The sequence below is a fragment of the Theropithecus gelada genome, chromosome 14 (assembly GCF_003255815.1).
Source record: "Theropithecus gelada isolate Dixy chromosome 14, Tgel_1.0, whole genome shotgun sequence".
Lineage (NCBI taxonomy): Eukaryota > Metazoa > Chordata > Mammalia > Primates > Cercopithecidae > Theropithecus > Theropithecus gelada.
Window position 1 is genome coordinate 100,106,652 of NC_037682.1, and position 19,381 is coordinate 100,126,032.

The 19,381-nt window shown below is 38.7% G+C and overlaps 1 protein-coding gene across 1 annotated transcript in view; it reads right to left on the bottom strand.

The window, feature by feature from the left end:
- Nucleotides 1-19,381, bottom strand: part of C14H11orf65 (chromosome 14 C11orf65 homolog) — a 74,873-nt gene that overhangs the window by 47,564 nt on the left and 7,928 nt on the right. Inside the window, exon 3 of the mRNA XM_025357033.1 lies at nt 104-196. Within this exon, the coding sequence (XP_025212818.1) occupies nt 104-196 (93 nt within the window). The remainder of the gene's footprint in view (nt 1-103; nt 197-19,381) is intronic.

Genomic DNA, 19,381 nt, shown 5'->3' on the forward strand with positions numbered 1-19,381 from the left:
ACAGTTTTAAAAAGAAACAAATACGATGAGCACACTGAATTGATAAAGTAATCACATTTTAAGGAAAAATATAGGATGCAGTATCAACAAGTAATGTCCTTACCTCTTTGGGATTAATATATTTCACAATCTGACGTGGTTCTCCTTGTCTTCTTAAATCAATCAGACTTTTAAAGTGTTGAAATATAGCAACATTCTAAAGGTTCAAACATAAGATTTTATGATCAAAACTGGATTTTCTATTTCTACTTAGCTTTTTGTCTAATTAGGGCAAAAATGAATAAAGTACCATAAAATAGATTTTATGTATGCATACCAGATTTTAGAAATATTATGCACTCAGGGTTTGCTTTGATAACCCTAGTAATATTAGTATAATTCTCACAGAGTTTTATTCTTAAATTTGTAATAGAATCACTACCACCTATAAATGTAATGTCCCAAACTTTGGTAAAGTCATCTCAGTGTACTCTCCAGAGTAATCTAGAAAAAAAACAAAATACGGACTATGGATTAAGAACACTGAGTATGGGATACTCTTGTCTGGGTTCAGCTGTTAGTATTTAGCAGCTGTGACTCTCAACAAGTTGCTTAACCTCTTTGTACTCAGTTTCTTCAACTATAAAGTGGGAATCATAGTAGCCATCTCATACAGCTTTGGTGAGAAATAAATGAATTAATAGTTGTAGAGCACTTAAAGCTTTCTGACACAAGAAAACACTCAATAAATATTAGCCATTGTTACCATTGCAGAATCCTCCTTATTCCTATAGTAGTTCCACTGATTTATTACTGGATTCTGTAATGGTAACAGCGATTAATATTTATTGAGTGTTTATCTATTTTTCACATTAGTGCAAATTTAGCTAAACAATCTCTACCAAATAGTCCATCTTGGAAAATTATTTCTTTGGTAACCCTCCCCTCAAACCCTAGCTCCCTAAAAATGCTTTAATAACCCTTGGTAAACACCCCACTCCCAGTTTGTTTGTGTTAAATCAAATAAAATAAATTCAAATTTAAGTAATCCACAGTACCAATATAACAATCTAAAGCTCCACTACAACTGCCTATGGAAGATGGTACAGCCCATGTCTATACTAATAGTATTCTTTCTGAAAGGAAGATATAATTTTCCCCAAATAAAACTCCAAATTGGGTATCAAGAAATATTTATTATGGTTTAAAATCTGAACAGTATCTTCTAAATAGGTGGTTACTATATCAGTTGTCTACTAATACATAACAAACCACCCTAAAACTCAGTGGCTTAAAGCAAAAACCATTTCTTATTTCCCTCTTTCTGTGGGTTGACAGGGGAGTTCTGCTGGTCTTGGTTGGACTCATACATGTGGCCTTAGTCAGCTGCCAGATCAGCTGGAGTTGGGTGATTTAATCAATATGGCCTCACACACATATCAGGGTCTTTAGCTGAAATTGTTGGAATATCTAGGATAGCTGGGCCTCTCTTTCCACACAGACCTTCAGTTTGAGCTTCTTCATAGTATGAAGATGTCTAGAATTCAGGAGAACTTTTGGGGTGCTTTTTAGTAATACCATATCCGTAAGAAAAGTTAATCGGAAAATTATAACAACCCCACACAGGCAGAATTATTATAGGTCTAGCCCCTTTAGGAATGAAGTTTTGCATCATTCCCTTCCTCCACCCCTGAGCAAAGAACCACAACCAGCTGAAGTGCTTGCTGAAAAAAAGAGAGAATATGAAATAGCTAGTGGAAGAAAAAAGTTAAAAATACCAGCTATGATCCCATAATTAGTTGCAGAAACAGGTAGTATCTATGAGTATTTCTTCTATATATCTGCATATAAATATTAGCCATTTTTTTCTTTTGTTTTCTCCTGCTCCCATTCCCCTAAAACAAATGTAAAGTGTGTTAATTACAGTGTGGTAGGCAGCATAATGCCCCCCAACAAAAGATGTTCACACCTAATCCCTGTAATCTGGAACTGTAAATATGCTGTTACATGGAGAGGGTGAATTAAGATTGTAGATAGAACTAAGGTTGCTAATCAGCTGACTTTGACACAGGGAAATTATCCTGACTGGCCCAAGGTGATTGCAAGGGTCCATATAAAGGACATGTAAGAGTCAGCGACAGAGTGGTGTGATGTGAGAAAGACTTGACAGGTCATTGCTGGCTTTGAAAATAGGGGTTGCTCCAGGAATGGATTTTAGGAGGAAAAAAAAAGAAAGGAAGGAAAGAAAGAAATGAAAAAAAAGAAAGAGAGAGAGAGAGAGAAAGAGAGAGAGAGAAAGAAGAAAGAAAGAAAGGAAGAAAGAAAGAAAAAGAAAGAAAGAAAGAAAGAAAGAAAGAAAGAAAGAAAGAAAGAAAGAAAGAAAGAAAGAAAGAAAGAAAGAAAGAAGGAAGAAGGACGCCATGAGCCAAGGACACGGGCAATTCTAGAAGGAGGAAAAGGCAGGAAATTCTTCCCTAGAGCCTCCAGAGAGAACACAAGCCCTGCTGACCCTTGATTTTAGCCCAGTGAAGCCCATTTCAGACTTCTGACCTCCAGAACTGTAAGGTAATACATTTTTGTGGTTTAAAGACTAACTTTTTGGCAATTTTTATAGCAGCATTAGGAAATTAATACAAGTACTTAACCTTCCATCTGGTATTTAAAGTATAAGATATCATAGGTAGAGTATGGTTCAGCAAAAAGAGGAATAAAAATGATCCAAAAATGGATAAAGGTACTTTTGGGAAGGTTGTGAAAGATGTTTTGGACCATATGAGGAATGTTAGGTGGAAGCACGGTTTTGATTCTATTTGGAAGTTAAATATGGTTAAAAAGGATGTGTATGGATGCCAACGTGACAAGGAGTAGACTCTGCTGGGTTATTCTATTGTCAACTTGACCAAACAAGGACAAATGTAAAGAAAATGACATACAGACACACCATAATCAAACGGCTAAAAACCAAAGACAAAGAGGCAATTTAAAAGCAGCCAGAAAATAAATACCACATTACTTTCAGAGTAGAAACAGTAACACTATTTATTGACTTACTAATAGAAACTATGGGAGACAGAATAGAATGGAATACCATCTGAGTGCTAAGGGGGAAAAAAAACCCAGTAACATGCCAGTCTAGATTTCTATGAAATGTGATAATATTCTTTGAAAATAAAAAGGAAATAAATATGTTTTTAGACAAACAAAAGCTGAAGGGATTTTTCACAAGAGGTCTGGTATCTAAGAAATCTTCTAAGAAATACTACAGAGTGTATAGGTGGCTCACATCTATAATTCCAGAACTTTGGGAGGCTGACATGGGAAGATCACTTGAGGCCAGGAGTTTGAGACCCACCAGGTCAAAATAGCAAGAAACCATTACTACCAAAAAAAAAAAAAAAGTGGGGGGAGGGGGACAAAATTTTAAAAATTATCTAGGTGTGGTGATGCACACCTGAAGTCCTAGCTACTCAGTAGGTTGAGGCAGGAGGATCACTTGAGCTCATGAATTCAAGGCTGCAGTGAGCTATGATTGCCCCAGTGCACTCCAGCCTGGGTGACAGAGCAAGAACCTGCCTCTCAAAAACAAAAACAAACTACAGAGAATTCTTGAGTTGGCAGAAAATTAATACCATAAGGAAGCAAAGAAGGCTGTAGGAAGAAATGAAGGGCTCTGGAAATGGTTTGTATCTGGATAGATAAAAATAGATACTGAAGGCCGGGCACAGTGGCTCACGCCTGTAATCCCAGCACTTTGGGAGGCTGAGGCGGGCAGATCATGAGGTCAAAAGATTGAAACCATCCTGGCCAACATGGTGAAACCACATCCCTACTAAACATACAAAAATTAGCAGGGCATGATGGCACGTGTCTGTAATCCCAGCTACTTGGGAAGCTGAGGCAGGAGAATTGCTTGAATCTGGGAGGCAGAGGCGGAGGTTGTAGTGAGCTGAGATTGCACCACTGTACTCCAGCCTGGTGACAGAGCGAGACTCAGTCTTAAAAAAAAAAAGGGATATTGAAATTAAAGAAAATATAAATAAAAATAAATGGAAAGACTCCCCACATTCACGGATTGGAAGCCTTAGTATTGTTAAGATGACAGTATTACCCAAAGCAATGTACAGATTCAATGTTATCACTATCCAAAATCCCAATGGCATTTTTTTAAAAAATAGAAAAGCCCATCCTAAAATCTATGTGGAATGCAAGGGACCCCGAATAGCCAAACAGTCTTGAAAAAGAAAAAAATTAGTGAAAAAGTGTGAGTTGGAAGAGGCATACTTTCTGATTTCAAAACTTACTAAAGCTACGATAATCAAAACAGTTTGGTACTGGCATAAGGACAGATATATAGGCCAACGGAATAGCACAGAGAGCCTCCAAATAGACTCATATATATGTCATCAACTCATTTTTGACAAGGGTTTCAAAACCACCAAATGAGGAGGACAGTATTTTCAACAAATGTATCTGCGAAAATTATACACCCACATGAAAAATAATGAAATTGGGTCCTTAATTTACACCATATGCAACATTAAGTCAAAATGGATCAAAGATCTAGGTGGCACGCAGTGGCTCACACCTATAATTTCAGCACTTTGGGAGGCCGAGATGGGCAGATCACTCAAGGTCAGTAGTTTGAGACCAGCCTGGCCAAAATGGTGAAACCCCGTCTCCACTAAAAATACAAAAATTAGCCAGGCATGTGGCGCATGCCTGTAGTACTGGCTACTCGGTAGGCTGAGGCAAAATAATCCCTTGAACCTGGGAGGCGGAGTTTGCACTGAGCTGAGATTGAGCAATTGCACTCCAGCTTGGGCAACAAAGCAAGACTCTGTCTGGGAAAAAAAAAAAAAAACACAAAGATCCAAATATAAGAGTTAAAGTCATAAAACTCCTAGAAGAAAATATGGGGGAAAAGCTTCTTGACATTGGATTTGGTAACGATTTCTTGGATATAACACCAAAACAATAAACAAAATGAACAAAAAGATAAAATGGACCATATAAAAATTAGACTGGGTGCAGTGGCTCACGCTTGTAATCCCAGCACTTTGGGAGGCCAAGGTGGGCAGATCACTTGAGGTCAGGAGTTTGAGACCAGTCTGGCCAACATACTGAAACCTGTTTCTACTAAAATACAAAAATTAGTCAGGCATGGTGGTGGTTGCCTGTAGTCACAGCTACTTGGGAGTTTGAGGCAGAAGAATCATTTGAACCCAGGAAGCAGAAGTTGCAGTGAACTGAGACTGTGCCACTGCACTCCAGCCTGGGTGACAGAGTTAGACTCCATCTAAAAAAACAAAACCAAAAAAAAAATTAAAACTTTTTGTTCATCAAAGGACACTATCAAGACAGTAAAAGGGCAATCCACAAAAATGGGAGAAAATATTTGCAAAGCAGATCTTTGAAAAATAAAGAACTCCTACATCTCAACAACAAAAGAACAACTCAATGTAAAAATGGACAAAGGTCTTGAATATATATTTCTCCAAAGAAGACTTACAAGTGGTCAATAAGGACAGAAAAGATGCTCAATATCACTAGTCATAAGAGAAATGTAAATCAAAACCACAATGAGATACCACTTAACATCCATTAGGATGGCTATTATCAAAAAACTTGAAAATAACAAGTATTAGCAAGGATATAGAGAAATTGGAAACCTTGTGCATTGCTGGTGGGAATGTAAAATTGTACAGCCACTGTAGTAAACTTTGGCAGTTCCTCACAAAGTCAAACATAGAATTACAACATAATCCAGCAATTCCACTTCCAGACATATATCCAAAAGAAAGCAATGGCTCAAACAGATACCTTTACATCAACTTCTATTTTTTTTTTTGAGACGGAGTCTTCCTCTGTCACCCAGGATAGAGTGCAGTGGCGTGATCTCAGCTCACTGCAAGCTCTGCCTCCCGGATTCACGCCATTCTCCTGCCTCAGTCTCCCGAGGCGCCCACCACCACGCCCGGCTAATTTTTTGTATTTTCGGTAGAGACAGGGTTTCAGCATGTTAGCCAGGATGGTCTCGATCTTCTGACCTTGTGATCCACCCACCTCAGCCTCCCAAAGTGCTGGGATTACAGGCGTGAGCCACCATACCCGGCTACATCAATTTCTTAGCAGCATTATTCACAGTAACCAAAAAGTGGAAATAACCCAAATGTCCATTAACAGATGAATGGATAAATACAATGTAGCATATAGATATATAATGGAATATGATCCATCCTTAGGAAGGAATGAAATTCTGATACATGCTATAAGTTGGATGAACCTTGAAAATGTTATGTTGAGTAAAATAAGCCAGATACAAAAAAACAAATCCACTTAAATGAGGTACCTAAAATAGGAAAATTCACAGAGACACAAAGTAGAATAGAGATAAATGGGGTCTGGTGGTTAGGAAGTTTTTGGTTAATGGGTACACGAGGTTTTGTTTGGGATTATGAAAAAGCTGTGGAAATGGATAGTGGTGATGGGTGCACAACATTATGAATGTATTTAATGTAATTGAGTTATACACCTAAAAACAGTTAAACTGGTAAATTTTATGTTATTAACATTTTACTACAATAAAAAAGTGAATACTGGCTGTTTAAAACAAGAATGATAATGTCTTCTGGTATTTAAAACAGAAGTGTAAGTTAAATATCTGGAAATAATAGGAAAAAGGTGAAAGGGCTAACGTGAGTTAACATGTTACAAGATTCTTACATTGTTCTGAAAAGGGTAAAAGTACCAACTTAAGGTAGAGACTAACTAATCAAGGGCAAATATTGTAACTATGCCCTTTCTAGCTTAACCCTCTAAAAGAAAATGTAGCTGTTCTAATCATCTACTATTGTGCAGTAAAGTACCTCAAAACTTAGTAAAACCACCATTTTATTATGCTCACAATTATGGGTTATGAATTCTGGTAAGGAATAGCAGGGAAGTCTTTTCTCATCTCCACAATGACTGAGGCTTCAGCTGGGATGACTTGAATAGCAGAAATGGCTGAGATGGCTCAACTGGGGCCCAATGTCAGAGACCTCAATTCTAGCTGTCAGCTAGGTCTCTTATTACATTTATTGAGGATGGAATATAAAAAACAGCCTTTTCACTTATGTATCTGGTTAAGTGGGCTGGAATATTACATGGTGGCTGTTCTCACTCAGAATGAACATTTCAGGACACAGACATGGACACTGCAATGCGTTTTATAACCTAGACTAAGAGGTCCCAGAATGTCATGTCCTATTTTATTGGTTTTAATGGTAAAGCAAGCTACTAAAATACCCTAGATGAAAGGGAAAATGTTGACTGATAGGAAGAGGAGGTTCCAAGATGGCCAAATAGGAACAGCTACAGTCTACAGCTCCCAGCGTGAGCAATGCAGAAGACAGGTGATATCTCCATTTCCAACTAAGGTACTGGGTTCATCTCATTGGGGCTTGTCAGAGAGTGGGTGCAGCCCACAGAGCATGAGCCAAAGCTCATGAGGGCAGGGCATCGCCTCACCTGGGAAGCACAAGGGGTCAGGGAATTCCCTTTCCTAGCCAAGGGAAGCCATGACAGACGGTACCTGGAAAATTGGGACACTCCCACCCTAATACTGCGCTGTTCCAATGGTCTTAGCAAACGGCACACCAGGAGGTTATATCCTGCACCTGGCTCGGAGTGTCACACACCCACGGAGCCTCACTCACTGCTAGCACAGCAGTCTGAGATTGAACTGCAAGGCGGCAGTGAGGCTGGGGGAGGGGAATCTGCCATTGCTGAGGCTTGAGTAGGTAAACAAAGTGGCGGGAAGCTTAAACTGGGTGGAGCCCATCACAGCTCAAGGAGGCCTGCCTGCCTTTGTAGACTCCACCTCTGGGGGCAGGACATGGCTGAACAAAAGGCAGCAGAAACTTCTGCAGACTTAAACGTCCTTGTCTGACAGCTTTGAAGAGAGTAGTGGTTCTCTCAGCACGGAGTTTGAGATCTGAGAACGGACAGACTGCCTCCTCAAGTGGGTCCTTGACCCCTGAGTAGCCTAATTGGGAGGCACCTCCCAGTAGGAGCCCACTGACACCTCATACAGCCAGGTACCCCTCTGAGACGAAGCTTCTAGAGGAAGGATCAGGCAGCAACATTTGTCGTTCTGCAATATTTGCTGTTCTGCAGCCTCTGCTGGGGATACCCAGGAAAACAAGGTCTGGAGTGGACTTCCAGCAAACTCCAACAGACCTGCAGCTGAGGGTCCTGACTGTTAGAAGGAAAACTAACAAACAGAAGGGACATCCACACCAAAACCCCATCTGTACATCATCATCATCAAAGACCAAAGATGGGGAGAAACCAGAGCAGAAAAGCTGAAAATTCTAAAAATCAGAATGCCTCTTCTCCTCCAAAGGAACACAGCTCCTTGCCAGCAATAGAACAAAGCTGGATGGAGAATGACTTTGACGAGTTGAGAGAAGGAGGCTTCAGATGATCAGTAATAACAAACTTCTCTGAGCTAAGGGAGGATGTTTGAGCCCATTGCAAAGAAGCTAAAAACCTTGAAAAAAGATTAGACGAATGACTAACTAGAATAAACAGTGTAGAGAAGACCTTAAATGACTTGATGGAGCTGAAAACCATGGCACGAGAACTACATGACACATGCACATGCTTCAGTAGCCGATTTGATCAAGTGGAAGAAAGGGTATCAGTGATTGAAGATCAAATGAATGAAATGAAGCAAGAAGAGAAGTTTAGAGAAAAAAGAGTAAAAAGAAATGAATAAAGCCTCCAAGAAATATGGGACTATGTGAAAAGACCAAATCTACGTCTGACTGGTGTACCTGAAAGTGAAGGGGAGAATGGAGTCAAGTTGGAAAACACTCGTCAGAATATTATCCAGGAGAACTTCCCCAACCTAGCAAGACAGGCCAACATTCGAATTCAGGAAAGTCACAAAGATACTCCTCGAGAAGAGCAACTCTAAGACGCATAATTGTCAGATTCATCAAAGTCGAAAGGCAGGAAAAAATATTAAGGGCAACCAGAGAGAAAGGTCAGGTTACCCACGAAGGGAAACCCATCAGACTAACAACAGATCTCTCGGCAGAAACTCTACAAGCCAGAAGAGAGTGGGGGCCAATATTCAACATTCTTAAAGAAAAGAATTTTCCACCCAGAATTTCATATCCAGTCAAACTAAGCTTCATAACCAAAGGAGAAATAAAATCCTTTACAGACAAGCAAATGCTAAGAGATTTTGTCACCACCAGGCCTGCCTTACAAGAGCTCCTGAAGGAAGCACTAAACATGGAAAGAACAACCAGTACCAGCCACTGCAAAAACAAGCCAAATTGTAAAGACCATCAATGCTAGGAAGAAAGTGCATCAACTAAGGATCAAAATAACCAGCTAACATCATAATGACAGGATCAAATTCACACATAACAATACTAACCTTAAATGTAAATGGGCTAAATGCTACAATTAAAAGACATAGACTGGCAAATTGGATGAAGAGTCAAGACCCATCAGTGTGCCGTATTCGGGAGACCCATCTCACCTGCAGAGACACACACAGGCTCAAAATAAAGGGTTGATGGAAGATCTACCAAGCAAATGGAAAACAAACAAACAAACAAACAAACAAAAAACAGCAGGGGTTGCAATCCTAGTCTCTGATAAAACAGACTTTAAACCAACAAAGGTCAAAACAGACAAAGAAGGCCATTACATAATGGTAAAGGGATCAATTCAACAAGAAGAGCTAACTATCCTAAATATATATGCACCCAATACAGGAGCACCCAGATTCATAAAGCAAGTCCTTAGAGACCTACAGAGACTAGACTCCCACACAATCATAATGGGAGGCTTTAACACCCCACTGTCAACAGTAGACAGATCAATGAGACAGAAAGTTAACAAGGATATCCAGGAACTGAACTCAGCTCTGCACCAAGTGGACCTAATAGACATCTACAGAACTCTCCACCCCAAATCAACAGAATATACATTCTTCTCAGCACCACATCACACTTATTCCAAAACTGATCACATAGTTGGAAGTAAAGCACTCCTCAGCAAATGTAAAAGAACAGAAATTATAACAAACTGTCTCTCAGACCACAGTGCAATCAAAGTAGAACTCAGGATTAAGAAATTCCCTCAAAACCGCTCAACCACATGGAAACTGAACAACTTGCTCCTGAATGACTACTGGGTACATAGCAAAATGAAGGCAGAAATAAAGATGTTCTTCGAAACCAGTGAGAACAAAGACACAACATACCAGAATTTCTGGGCACATTTAAAGCAGTGTGTAGAGGGAAATTTATAGCACTAAGTACCCATAAGAGAAAGCAGGAAAGATCTAAAATTGACATCCTAACATCACAATTAAAAGAACTAGAGAAGCAAGAGCAAACACATTCAAAAGCTAGCAGAAGGCAAGAAATAACCAAGATTGGAGCAGAACTGAAGGAGACAGAGACACAAAAAAAACCCTTCAAAGAAATCAATGAAGCCAGGAGCTGGTTTTTTGAAATGATCAACAAAATTGATAGACTGCTAGCAAGACTAATAAAGAAGAAAAGAGAGAAGAATTAAATAGATGCAATAAAAAATGATAAAGGGGATATCACCACCAATCCCACAGAAATACAGACTACCATCAGAGAATACTATAAACACCTCTATGCAAATAAACTAGAAAACCTAGAAGAAACAGATAAATTCCAGGACACATATACCCTCCCAAGACTAAACCATGAAGAAGATGAATCCCTGAATAGATCAATAACAGGCTCTGAATTTGAGGCAATAATTAATAGCCTACCAACCAAAAAAAGTCCAGGACCAGATGGATTCACAGCCGAATTCTACCAGAGGTACAAAGAGGAGCTGGTACCATTCCTTCTGAAACTATTCCAATCAATAGAAAAAGAGGGAATCCTCTCTAACTCATTTTTATGAGGCCAGCATCATTCTGATACCAAAGCCTGGCAGAGACACAACAGAAAAAGAGAATTTTAGACCAATATCCCTGATGAACATCGATGCAAAAATCCTCAATAAAATACGGGCAAACGGAATCCAACAGTACATCAAAAAGCTTATCCACCACGATCAAGTTGGCTTCATCCCTGGGATGCAAGGCTGGTTCAATATACATAAATCAATAAACGTAATCCATCATATAAACAGAACCAAAGACAAAAACTACATGATTATCTCAATAGATGCAGAAAAGGCCTTCGACAAAATTCAACAGCCCTTCATGCTAACAACTCTCAATAAACTAGGTATTGATGGGACGTATTTCAAAATAATAAGAGCTATTTATGACAAACCCACAGCCAATATCATACTGAATGGGCAAAAACTGGAAGCATTCCCTATGAAAACTGGCACAAGACAGGGATGCCCTCTCTCACCACTCCTATTCAACAAAGTGTTAGAAGTTCTGGCCAGGGCAATCAGCAGGAGAAAGAAATAAAGGGTATTCAATCAGGAAGAGAGGAAGTCACATTGTCTCTGTTTGCAGATGACATGATTGTATATTTAGAAAACCCCATTGTCTCAGCCTCAAATCTCAAGCTGATAAGCAACTTCAGCAAAGTCTCAGGATACAAAACCAATGTGCAAAAATCACAAGCATTCCTATATGCCAATAACAGACAAACAGCCAAATCATGAGTGATCTCCCATTCACAACTGCTTCAAAGAGAATAAAATACCTAGGAATCCAACTTACAAGGGATGTGAAGGACCTCTTCAAGGAGAACTACAAACCACTGTTCAACTAAATAAAAGAGGACACAAACAAATAGAAGAACATTCCATGCTCATGGATAGGAAGAATCAATATCGTGAAAATGATCATACTGCCCAAGGCAATTTACAGATTCAATGCCATCCCCATTAAGCTTCCAAAGACTTTCTTCACAGAATTGGAAAAAAACTACTTTAACGTTCACATGGAACCAAAAAAGAGCCCACATAGCCAAGACAATCCTAAGCCAAAAGAATAAAGCTGGAGGCATCACGCTACCTGACTTCAAACTATACTACAAGGCTACAGTAATCAAAACAGCATAGTACTGATACCAAAACAGAGATATAGACCAATGGAAAAGAACAGAGTCCTCAGAAATAATACCACATATCTACAACCATCTGATCTTTGACAAACCTGACAAAAACAAGAAATGGGGAAAGGATTCCCTATTTAATAAATGGTGTTGGGAAAACTGGCTAGCCATATGTAGAAAGCTGAAATTGGATCCCTTCCTTACACCTTATACAAAAATTAATTCAAGATGGATTAGAGACTTAAATGTTAGACCTAAAACCATAAAAACCCTAGAAGAAAACCTAGGCAATACCATTCAGGACATAGGCATGGGCAAAGACTTCATGACTAAAACATCAAAAGCAATGGCAACAAAAGCCAAAATTGACAAATGGGATTAAACTAAAGAGCTTCTGCAGAGCAAAAGAAACTACCATCAGAGCGAACAGGCAACCTACAGAATGGGAGAAAATTTTTACAATCTACCCATCTGACAAAGGCTAATATCCAGAATCTACAAAGAACTTAAACAAATTTACAAGAAAAAAATCAAACAACCCCATCAAAAAGTGGGTGGAGGATATGAACTGACACTTATCAAAAGAAGACATTTATGCAGCCAACAGACACATGAAAAAATGCTCATCATCACTGGCCATCAGAGAAATGCAAATCAAAACCACAATGAGATACCATCTCACACCAGTTAGAATGGCGATCATTAAAAAGTCAGAAAACAGGTGCTGGAAAGAATGTGGAGAAATAGGAACACTTTTACACTGTTGGTGGGACTGTAAACTAGTTCAACCATTGTGGAAGACAGTGTGGCGATTCCTCAAGGATCTAGAACTAGAAATACCATTTGACCCAGCAATCCCACTACTGGGTATATTTACTCAAAGGATTATAAATCATGCTGCTATAAAGACACATGCACACTTATGTTTACTGTGGCACTATTCACAGTAGCAAAGACTTGGAAGCAATCCAAATGTCCATGAATGGTAGACTGGATTAGGAAAATGTGGCACATATACACCATGGAATACTATGCAGCCATAAGAAAGGATGAGTTCATGTCCTTTGTAGGGACATGGATGAAGCTGGAAACCATCATTCTGAGCAAACTATTGCAAGGACAGAAAACCAAACACTGTATGTTCTCACTCACAGGTGGGAATTGAACAATGAGAACACTTGGACACAGGGTGGGGAACATCACACACTGGGGCCTGTCATGGGGTAGAGGGAGAGGGGAGGGAGAGCATTAGGAGACATACCTAACGTAAATTACGACTTAATGGGTGCAGCACACCAACATGGCACATGTACACATATGTAACAAAAACCTGCACTTTGTGCATAAGGACCCTAGAACTTAAAGTATAATTTAAAAAAAAATTTTTTTAATAAAATAATTTAAAAAAAGAAAAGGAAAATATTGCCACCTGCTGTCAATAGGAGAAATAGAAAACAACTTATGGCATCTTTAATCAAAATAACTACAAAGTTAATAGAGAAGAAAATAATGACAAACTAACAATATTTAATTACTACAAAGAAAGGGAAAAGGGAGGGGGAAATACAGGAAGAACAGATCAGACAAGTAGAAAACAAACAGCAAGATGGCAGCCTTAAGCCCAATGAATACAGTAATTACAATAAATACAAATGGTCTAAACATGCTAATTAAAAGACAAAGATTATTTAGAATTATGGAAAATTAAATCCAACTGTATTTTGTTTACAAGAGACACAATTTAAATACAAGGGCACAAAAAGCTGAAAAGTAAAAGAATAAGAAAAGATGTCATGTACTCACCAAAAGAACACTAGGGTAGCTATATCAATATAAAATAAAATGTTCTTTCAGACAAGAAGTGTTGTAAAATATATGAAATATCTATTGAAGTGATCATATGGTTTTTGTCCTTTATTTTGTTAATATGGTCATCGCATTTATTGATTTGTATATGTTGAACCACCTTGCACACAAAGAATAAATCTCACTTGATCATTATTTTAATGTGCCGTTAAATTCAGTTTGCTAGTATTTTGTTAAAGATCCTATTCATCCATGTTCATCAGGGGTATTAGCCTGTAATTTTATTATAGCATCCTTGTCTGGCCTCAGTAGCCAAGTCATGTTGGCTTTGTAAATAAGGTTAGAAGTATGCTCTCCTCTTCAATTTTTTGAAAGAGTTTGAAAAGGGCAGGTTATTATTTCTTCTTTAAATGTTTAGTAGAATTCAATAGTAAGGCCATCAGTTAATTCAACAGTGAAGCCATCCTGGGCTTTTCTTTTATGGGAGGTTTTTTATTACTGATCCAATCTCCTTACTCATTATTGGTCTGTTCATATTTTCTATTTCTTCATGATTCCATCTTGGGAGGTTATATGTATCTAAGAATTTTCCCATTTCTTCTAAGTTATCCTATTTATTGGCTTATAATTGTTCATAGTAGTTTCTTACTATCCTTTGTATTTCTATAGTATCAGTTGTAATGTCTCATCTTTCATTTCTGATTTTGAGTCTTTTTTTTTTTTTTTTAACTTTTCCTATTTGTTTTTGTTTGTTTGTTTTTAAGACAGATTCACTCTTGTTGCCCAGGCTGGGGTGCAATGGCACAATCTCAGCTCACTGCAACCTCCGCCTCCCAGGTTCAAGCGATTCTCCTGCCTCAGCCTCCCGAGTAGTTGGCATGACAGGCATGTGCCACCACACCCAGCTAATTTTGTGTTTTTAATTGAGACGAGGTTTCTCCATGTTGGTCAGGCTGGTCTCAAACTCCCGACCTCAGGTGATCCGCCCAACTCAGCCTCCCAAGTGCTGGGATTACAGGCGTGAGCCACTGCGCCAGGCCTACTTTTACATTTTTATTTATTTATTTTTAGAGATGTAGTCTCACTGTGCTGCCAAGGCTGGACTCAAACTCTTGGGCTAAAGTGATCTTTCTGCCTCAGCCTCCCAAGTAGCTGGGACTACAGACGTGTGTCACCACACCTGATTTTCTTTTTTTAAATTAGTCTAGTTAAAGATTTGCCAATTTTGTTTATCTTTTCAAAAACCCAACTCTTAGTTTTGTTTATCTTTCCTGTTGTTTTTCAAGTTTTTATTTCAATTATTTCTGCTCTAATCTTTATTTCCTTCCTTCTGCTAACTTTGGTCTTAGTTTGTTCTTCTGTTTCTAGTTCCTTGAAGTGTAACATTAGGTTGTTTGAGATCTTTCTTGTTTTGTGATGTAGGCATTTATTGCTATGAAATTGCCTTTTAGAATTGCCTTTGCTGCACCCCATAAGTTTTGGTATGTCTCCAGTTTGTTTGTCTCAATATATTCCTTAATTTACCTTTAAAGGTCACATATGACAAGTCCATAGCTAACATCATACTCAATGGTGAAAAGTTAAAAGTTTCTTCTCTAAGATCAGGAACAACGATGCCCCTGCTTACTACTTGTACTCAACATGGCACTGGAAGTCTCAGCCAGAGAAATTAGGCAAGAGAAAGAAATGACATACAAATGGAAAAGGAAGATGTTAAATTGTCTCTGTTTGCAGATCACATGATCTTATATATAGAAGACCTTAAAGACTCTATCAAAAAACTGTTAAAAATAATAAGCAAATTTAGTAAAGTTACAAACTCAACATACAAAAATCAGTGGTGTTTCTATAAACCAAAGGTATAATGTTCACAAAAGAAAAGTAAAACTGTCATCATTCAAAGATAACATGACTAAGAAAATCCAAAGGAATTTATAAAAAAGCAATTAAAGGCCAGGCACAGTGGCTCATGCCTGTAATCCCAGCACTTTGGGAGGTCAAGGCAGGCAGATCATGAGGTTAGGAGTTCAAGACCAGCCTGACCAACATAGTGAAACCCCATCTCCACTAAAAATACAAAAATTAGCCAGGTGTGGTGGCACATGCCTGTAATCCCAGCTACTCGGGAGGCTGAGGCAGGAGAATTTCTTGAACCTGGGAGGCAGTGGTTGCAGTGAGCTGAGATCATGCCCCTGCATTCTAGCCTGGGTGACAAAGCAAGACTCCGGCTCAAAAAAAAAAAAAAAGAAAAAAAAAGAACCTCATGGCGAGAAATTTAAGATCCAAAGACATGGGCCAGGTATGGTGGCTCATGCCTGTAATCCCAGCACTTTGGGAGGCCAAGGCGGGTAGATCACTTGAGCTCAGGACTTAGAGACCAGCCTGGGCAACACGGCAAGACATCCCATCTACAAAAAGTACGGAAAGTACCCAGGCATGGTGACGCATGCCTGTAGTCCCAGCTACTTGGGAGGCTGAGGCAGGAGAATTGCTTGAACCTGAGAGATGGATATTTCAGTGAGCCGAGATTGTGCCACTATACTCCAGCCTAGGCAACAGGGTGAGACTCCGTCTTAAAAAATAAATAAATAAATATACACAAATAGACCAATGCAACAGAATAGACACTACAGAAACACTTTACATATATGATTACATGATTTAAACAATGGCACCACAGCAATTTATTGTGAAAAGGATGGTATTTTCAATCAAAGGTATTTGATCTGTTGGATATCCATAAGAAAAAAACGAACTTTGTACCTCTGAGTATACACAAAAATTAATTTGAGATGGATACTAGATCTCAATCTGAAACTAAAGCAATTAAGCCTCTAGGACAAACATAAGGAAAATATCTTCTGACTAGGTTAGACAACATTTCTTAAACAGGATGCAGAAAGCACTAACCATGAAGAAAAAGTGGTGGCTGGACATGGTGGCTGACATCTGTAATTTCAGCACTTCGGGAGGCCAAGGTGGGAGGACTGCTTGAGGCCAGGAGTTCAACACCAGCCTTGGCAACGTAGAGAGACCCTGTCTCTACAGAAAATTTAAAAATTAGCCAGGCGTGGTAGTGCACACCTGTAGTCCAAACAGGAGGCTGAGGCGGGAGGATTGCTTGAGCCCAGGAGTTCAAGGTTACAGTGACCTGTGATCACGCGACTGCACTCTAGCATGGGCAAAAGAGTGAAACCCTGTCAAAGAAAGAAAAAAAAAGAAAGAAAAGAAGGAAAGAAAGAGAAAAAGTCGCAAACTGGACTTTATTAAAATTAAAGACTTCTTTTCATTAAGAACTTCTTAGAGGAATGAGGCAAGCCTGGGAGAAGATATTCAACACATATAGTATTTAACAAAGGACTTGCATTGAGGATATATGAACTCCTCCAGAGAATACTTATAACGTAATAGTACAGGTAATAGATCTTGGCGGTTTGAAGATGGAGAGGAGAGGTAAAGAAAAGGGTAGGGATACTTATGTTCTCATCATATATAATGTGGAGTCAAGAGAGTCTATGTCAGCCTGATGGAACAAGATAACTAAGACTTAAATATTCTTTAAACCAATAAGGCAATAAAATAGAGGAATTTAAAAAATAACATTATGATATTGGGAGGGGAGATAAGCAGGGCTGTGGAGGGTAAGTAACCTAAGTTCTCAATTATCTTTGCAGAAAGCCAACGGATTACTTCTAACGTTAATAAAAGATAATTGTACATGCATATTATTTAGAAGCATGGAAGTAACTACTAGAAGATCTACAATAAAAATAGTTAAAAATGGGCCAGGTGAGGTGGCTCATGCCTGTAATCCCAGCACTTTGGGAGGCTGAGGTGGTGGATCATGAGGTCAGGAGTTCAAGACCAGCCTGGTCAAGATGGTGAAACCTCATCTCTATTAAAAATACAAAAAATTAGCTGGGCATGGTAGTGGGCACCTGTAATCCCAGGTACTCAGTAGGCTGAGGCAGAGAACTGATTGAACCCAGTAGGCGGAGGTTGCAGTGAGCCAAGATCGAGCCACTGCACTCCAGCCTGGGCAGCAGAGCAAGACTCCATCTCAAAAAAAAAAAAAAAAGTTAAAAATGGTTGCTTTTAGGGTATGAGGGTGAAAGAAAGTAGAATGGGGTTAAATATTTATTTTTCATCATAAATTCTTCTATATTACTTATTAAAGAAGTACATGTTACATTAAAATATTTAATTTTTTAAAATTCCTACATTTACATTACTATAACTATGCAAATAATTCACTTTTACGGCCAAGCAATGTGCTAAAACTATGCATCCTTTTTTAGAAGTCACCCACTTGACTCTATCTAGAATCAAGATGCTGTGTCTAGAATCAAAAGCAAATGTATTCTCTTCACATCTTAGAACAATTTTAATCTGTCATATCTGAACCATGACTTTCACGGTTAGCTCTTTTTCAGAGTTTCTAATCTCTTTTTTCTAAATCCAGACTCTGTCATACTTTCTATTGCATGGGGTACCATTTTCCTCCCGGATATAACCCTCTTAGAGGCATTCAATATCCTGATCTAACTTAAATTTATTACTATTTTTATTTTCTTTGGGTTCTATCTCTTTTTTCTTTCTTTCTGTTTTGATATTATTGGTTTTCCTTAAAAGTGAACCTTGGTTGTCCATTAATACTTAAGAATGAAGGTCTGTGTCAATTTTTCTAGGAGCTAGTACGAGTATCTTTTGTTAGTATTCTGTCTCCCCAGTGTTCTCACTCAGGAGTGGGAAAATTGCCTGGGGGCTTCATGACATGAGTGGAATAAGCAATTAGCAGGCTTTCTTTAATGGGTAGCCAGCTATTAAGCAGGGTGTCTCTCAAATACCAAAATTAACAGGCAACAGGGCATAACTAACAGGGTTTCACTGTGGAATGCCAAATCCATGCTAGAACTAGCTTTTCCAGATAGTTCATTTGACTTTTCATTTTTCTTTTTTTTTTTTTAAAAGAGATAAGCCTCCAGGGTTTCTTTGTGTCTTTTTTGCCTAATAGTATATATCTGTCTACAAGCAGATTTGTGACTAGCAGTAAACATCCACCTACCTGCAGCTCTTGGTCTACAAAAGACTGGAGACAACTGGCACAGCTGCTCCATGTACAGACCTTCAATTAAACCCCCTGTCTTCAGTCCTTCTCCTTCCAGCTCTTTTAAATTGTTAACTCCAAATTCATATCCTCTCTGGGGTTCCAATGGCAAACCAATTCCCTCATTGGAACCCCTATGAAATGTGTCTAGGCAAGTGTTTCTACAGTTTTTCCAAAGGATGCTATCATCTATTTTTAGTTTTCCAAAAATTAGATAAAATTTTTCTGTGCTCATGAACCCCCTCTCTTTGTTATGGATTAACCTTCTATACAGTGTCATTTCAATGGGGTTCTGGAGGGACACAAGGTGAAATGTGTCCTCAGTCTATACACACACACACACACACACACACACACACACCCCTATTTACATGGCTTCTCTGCCAAAGCTCCTTTAAGGGCAAGGATGTATTGTAAAATG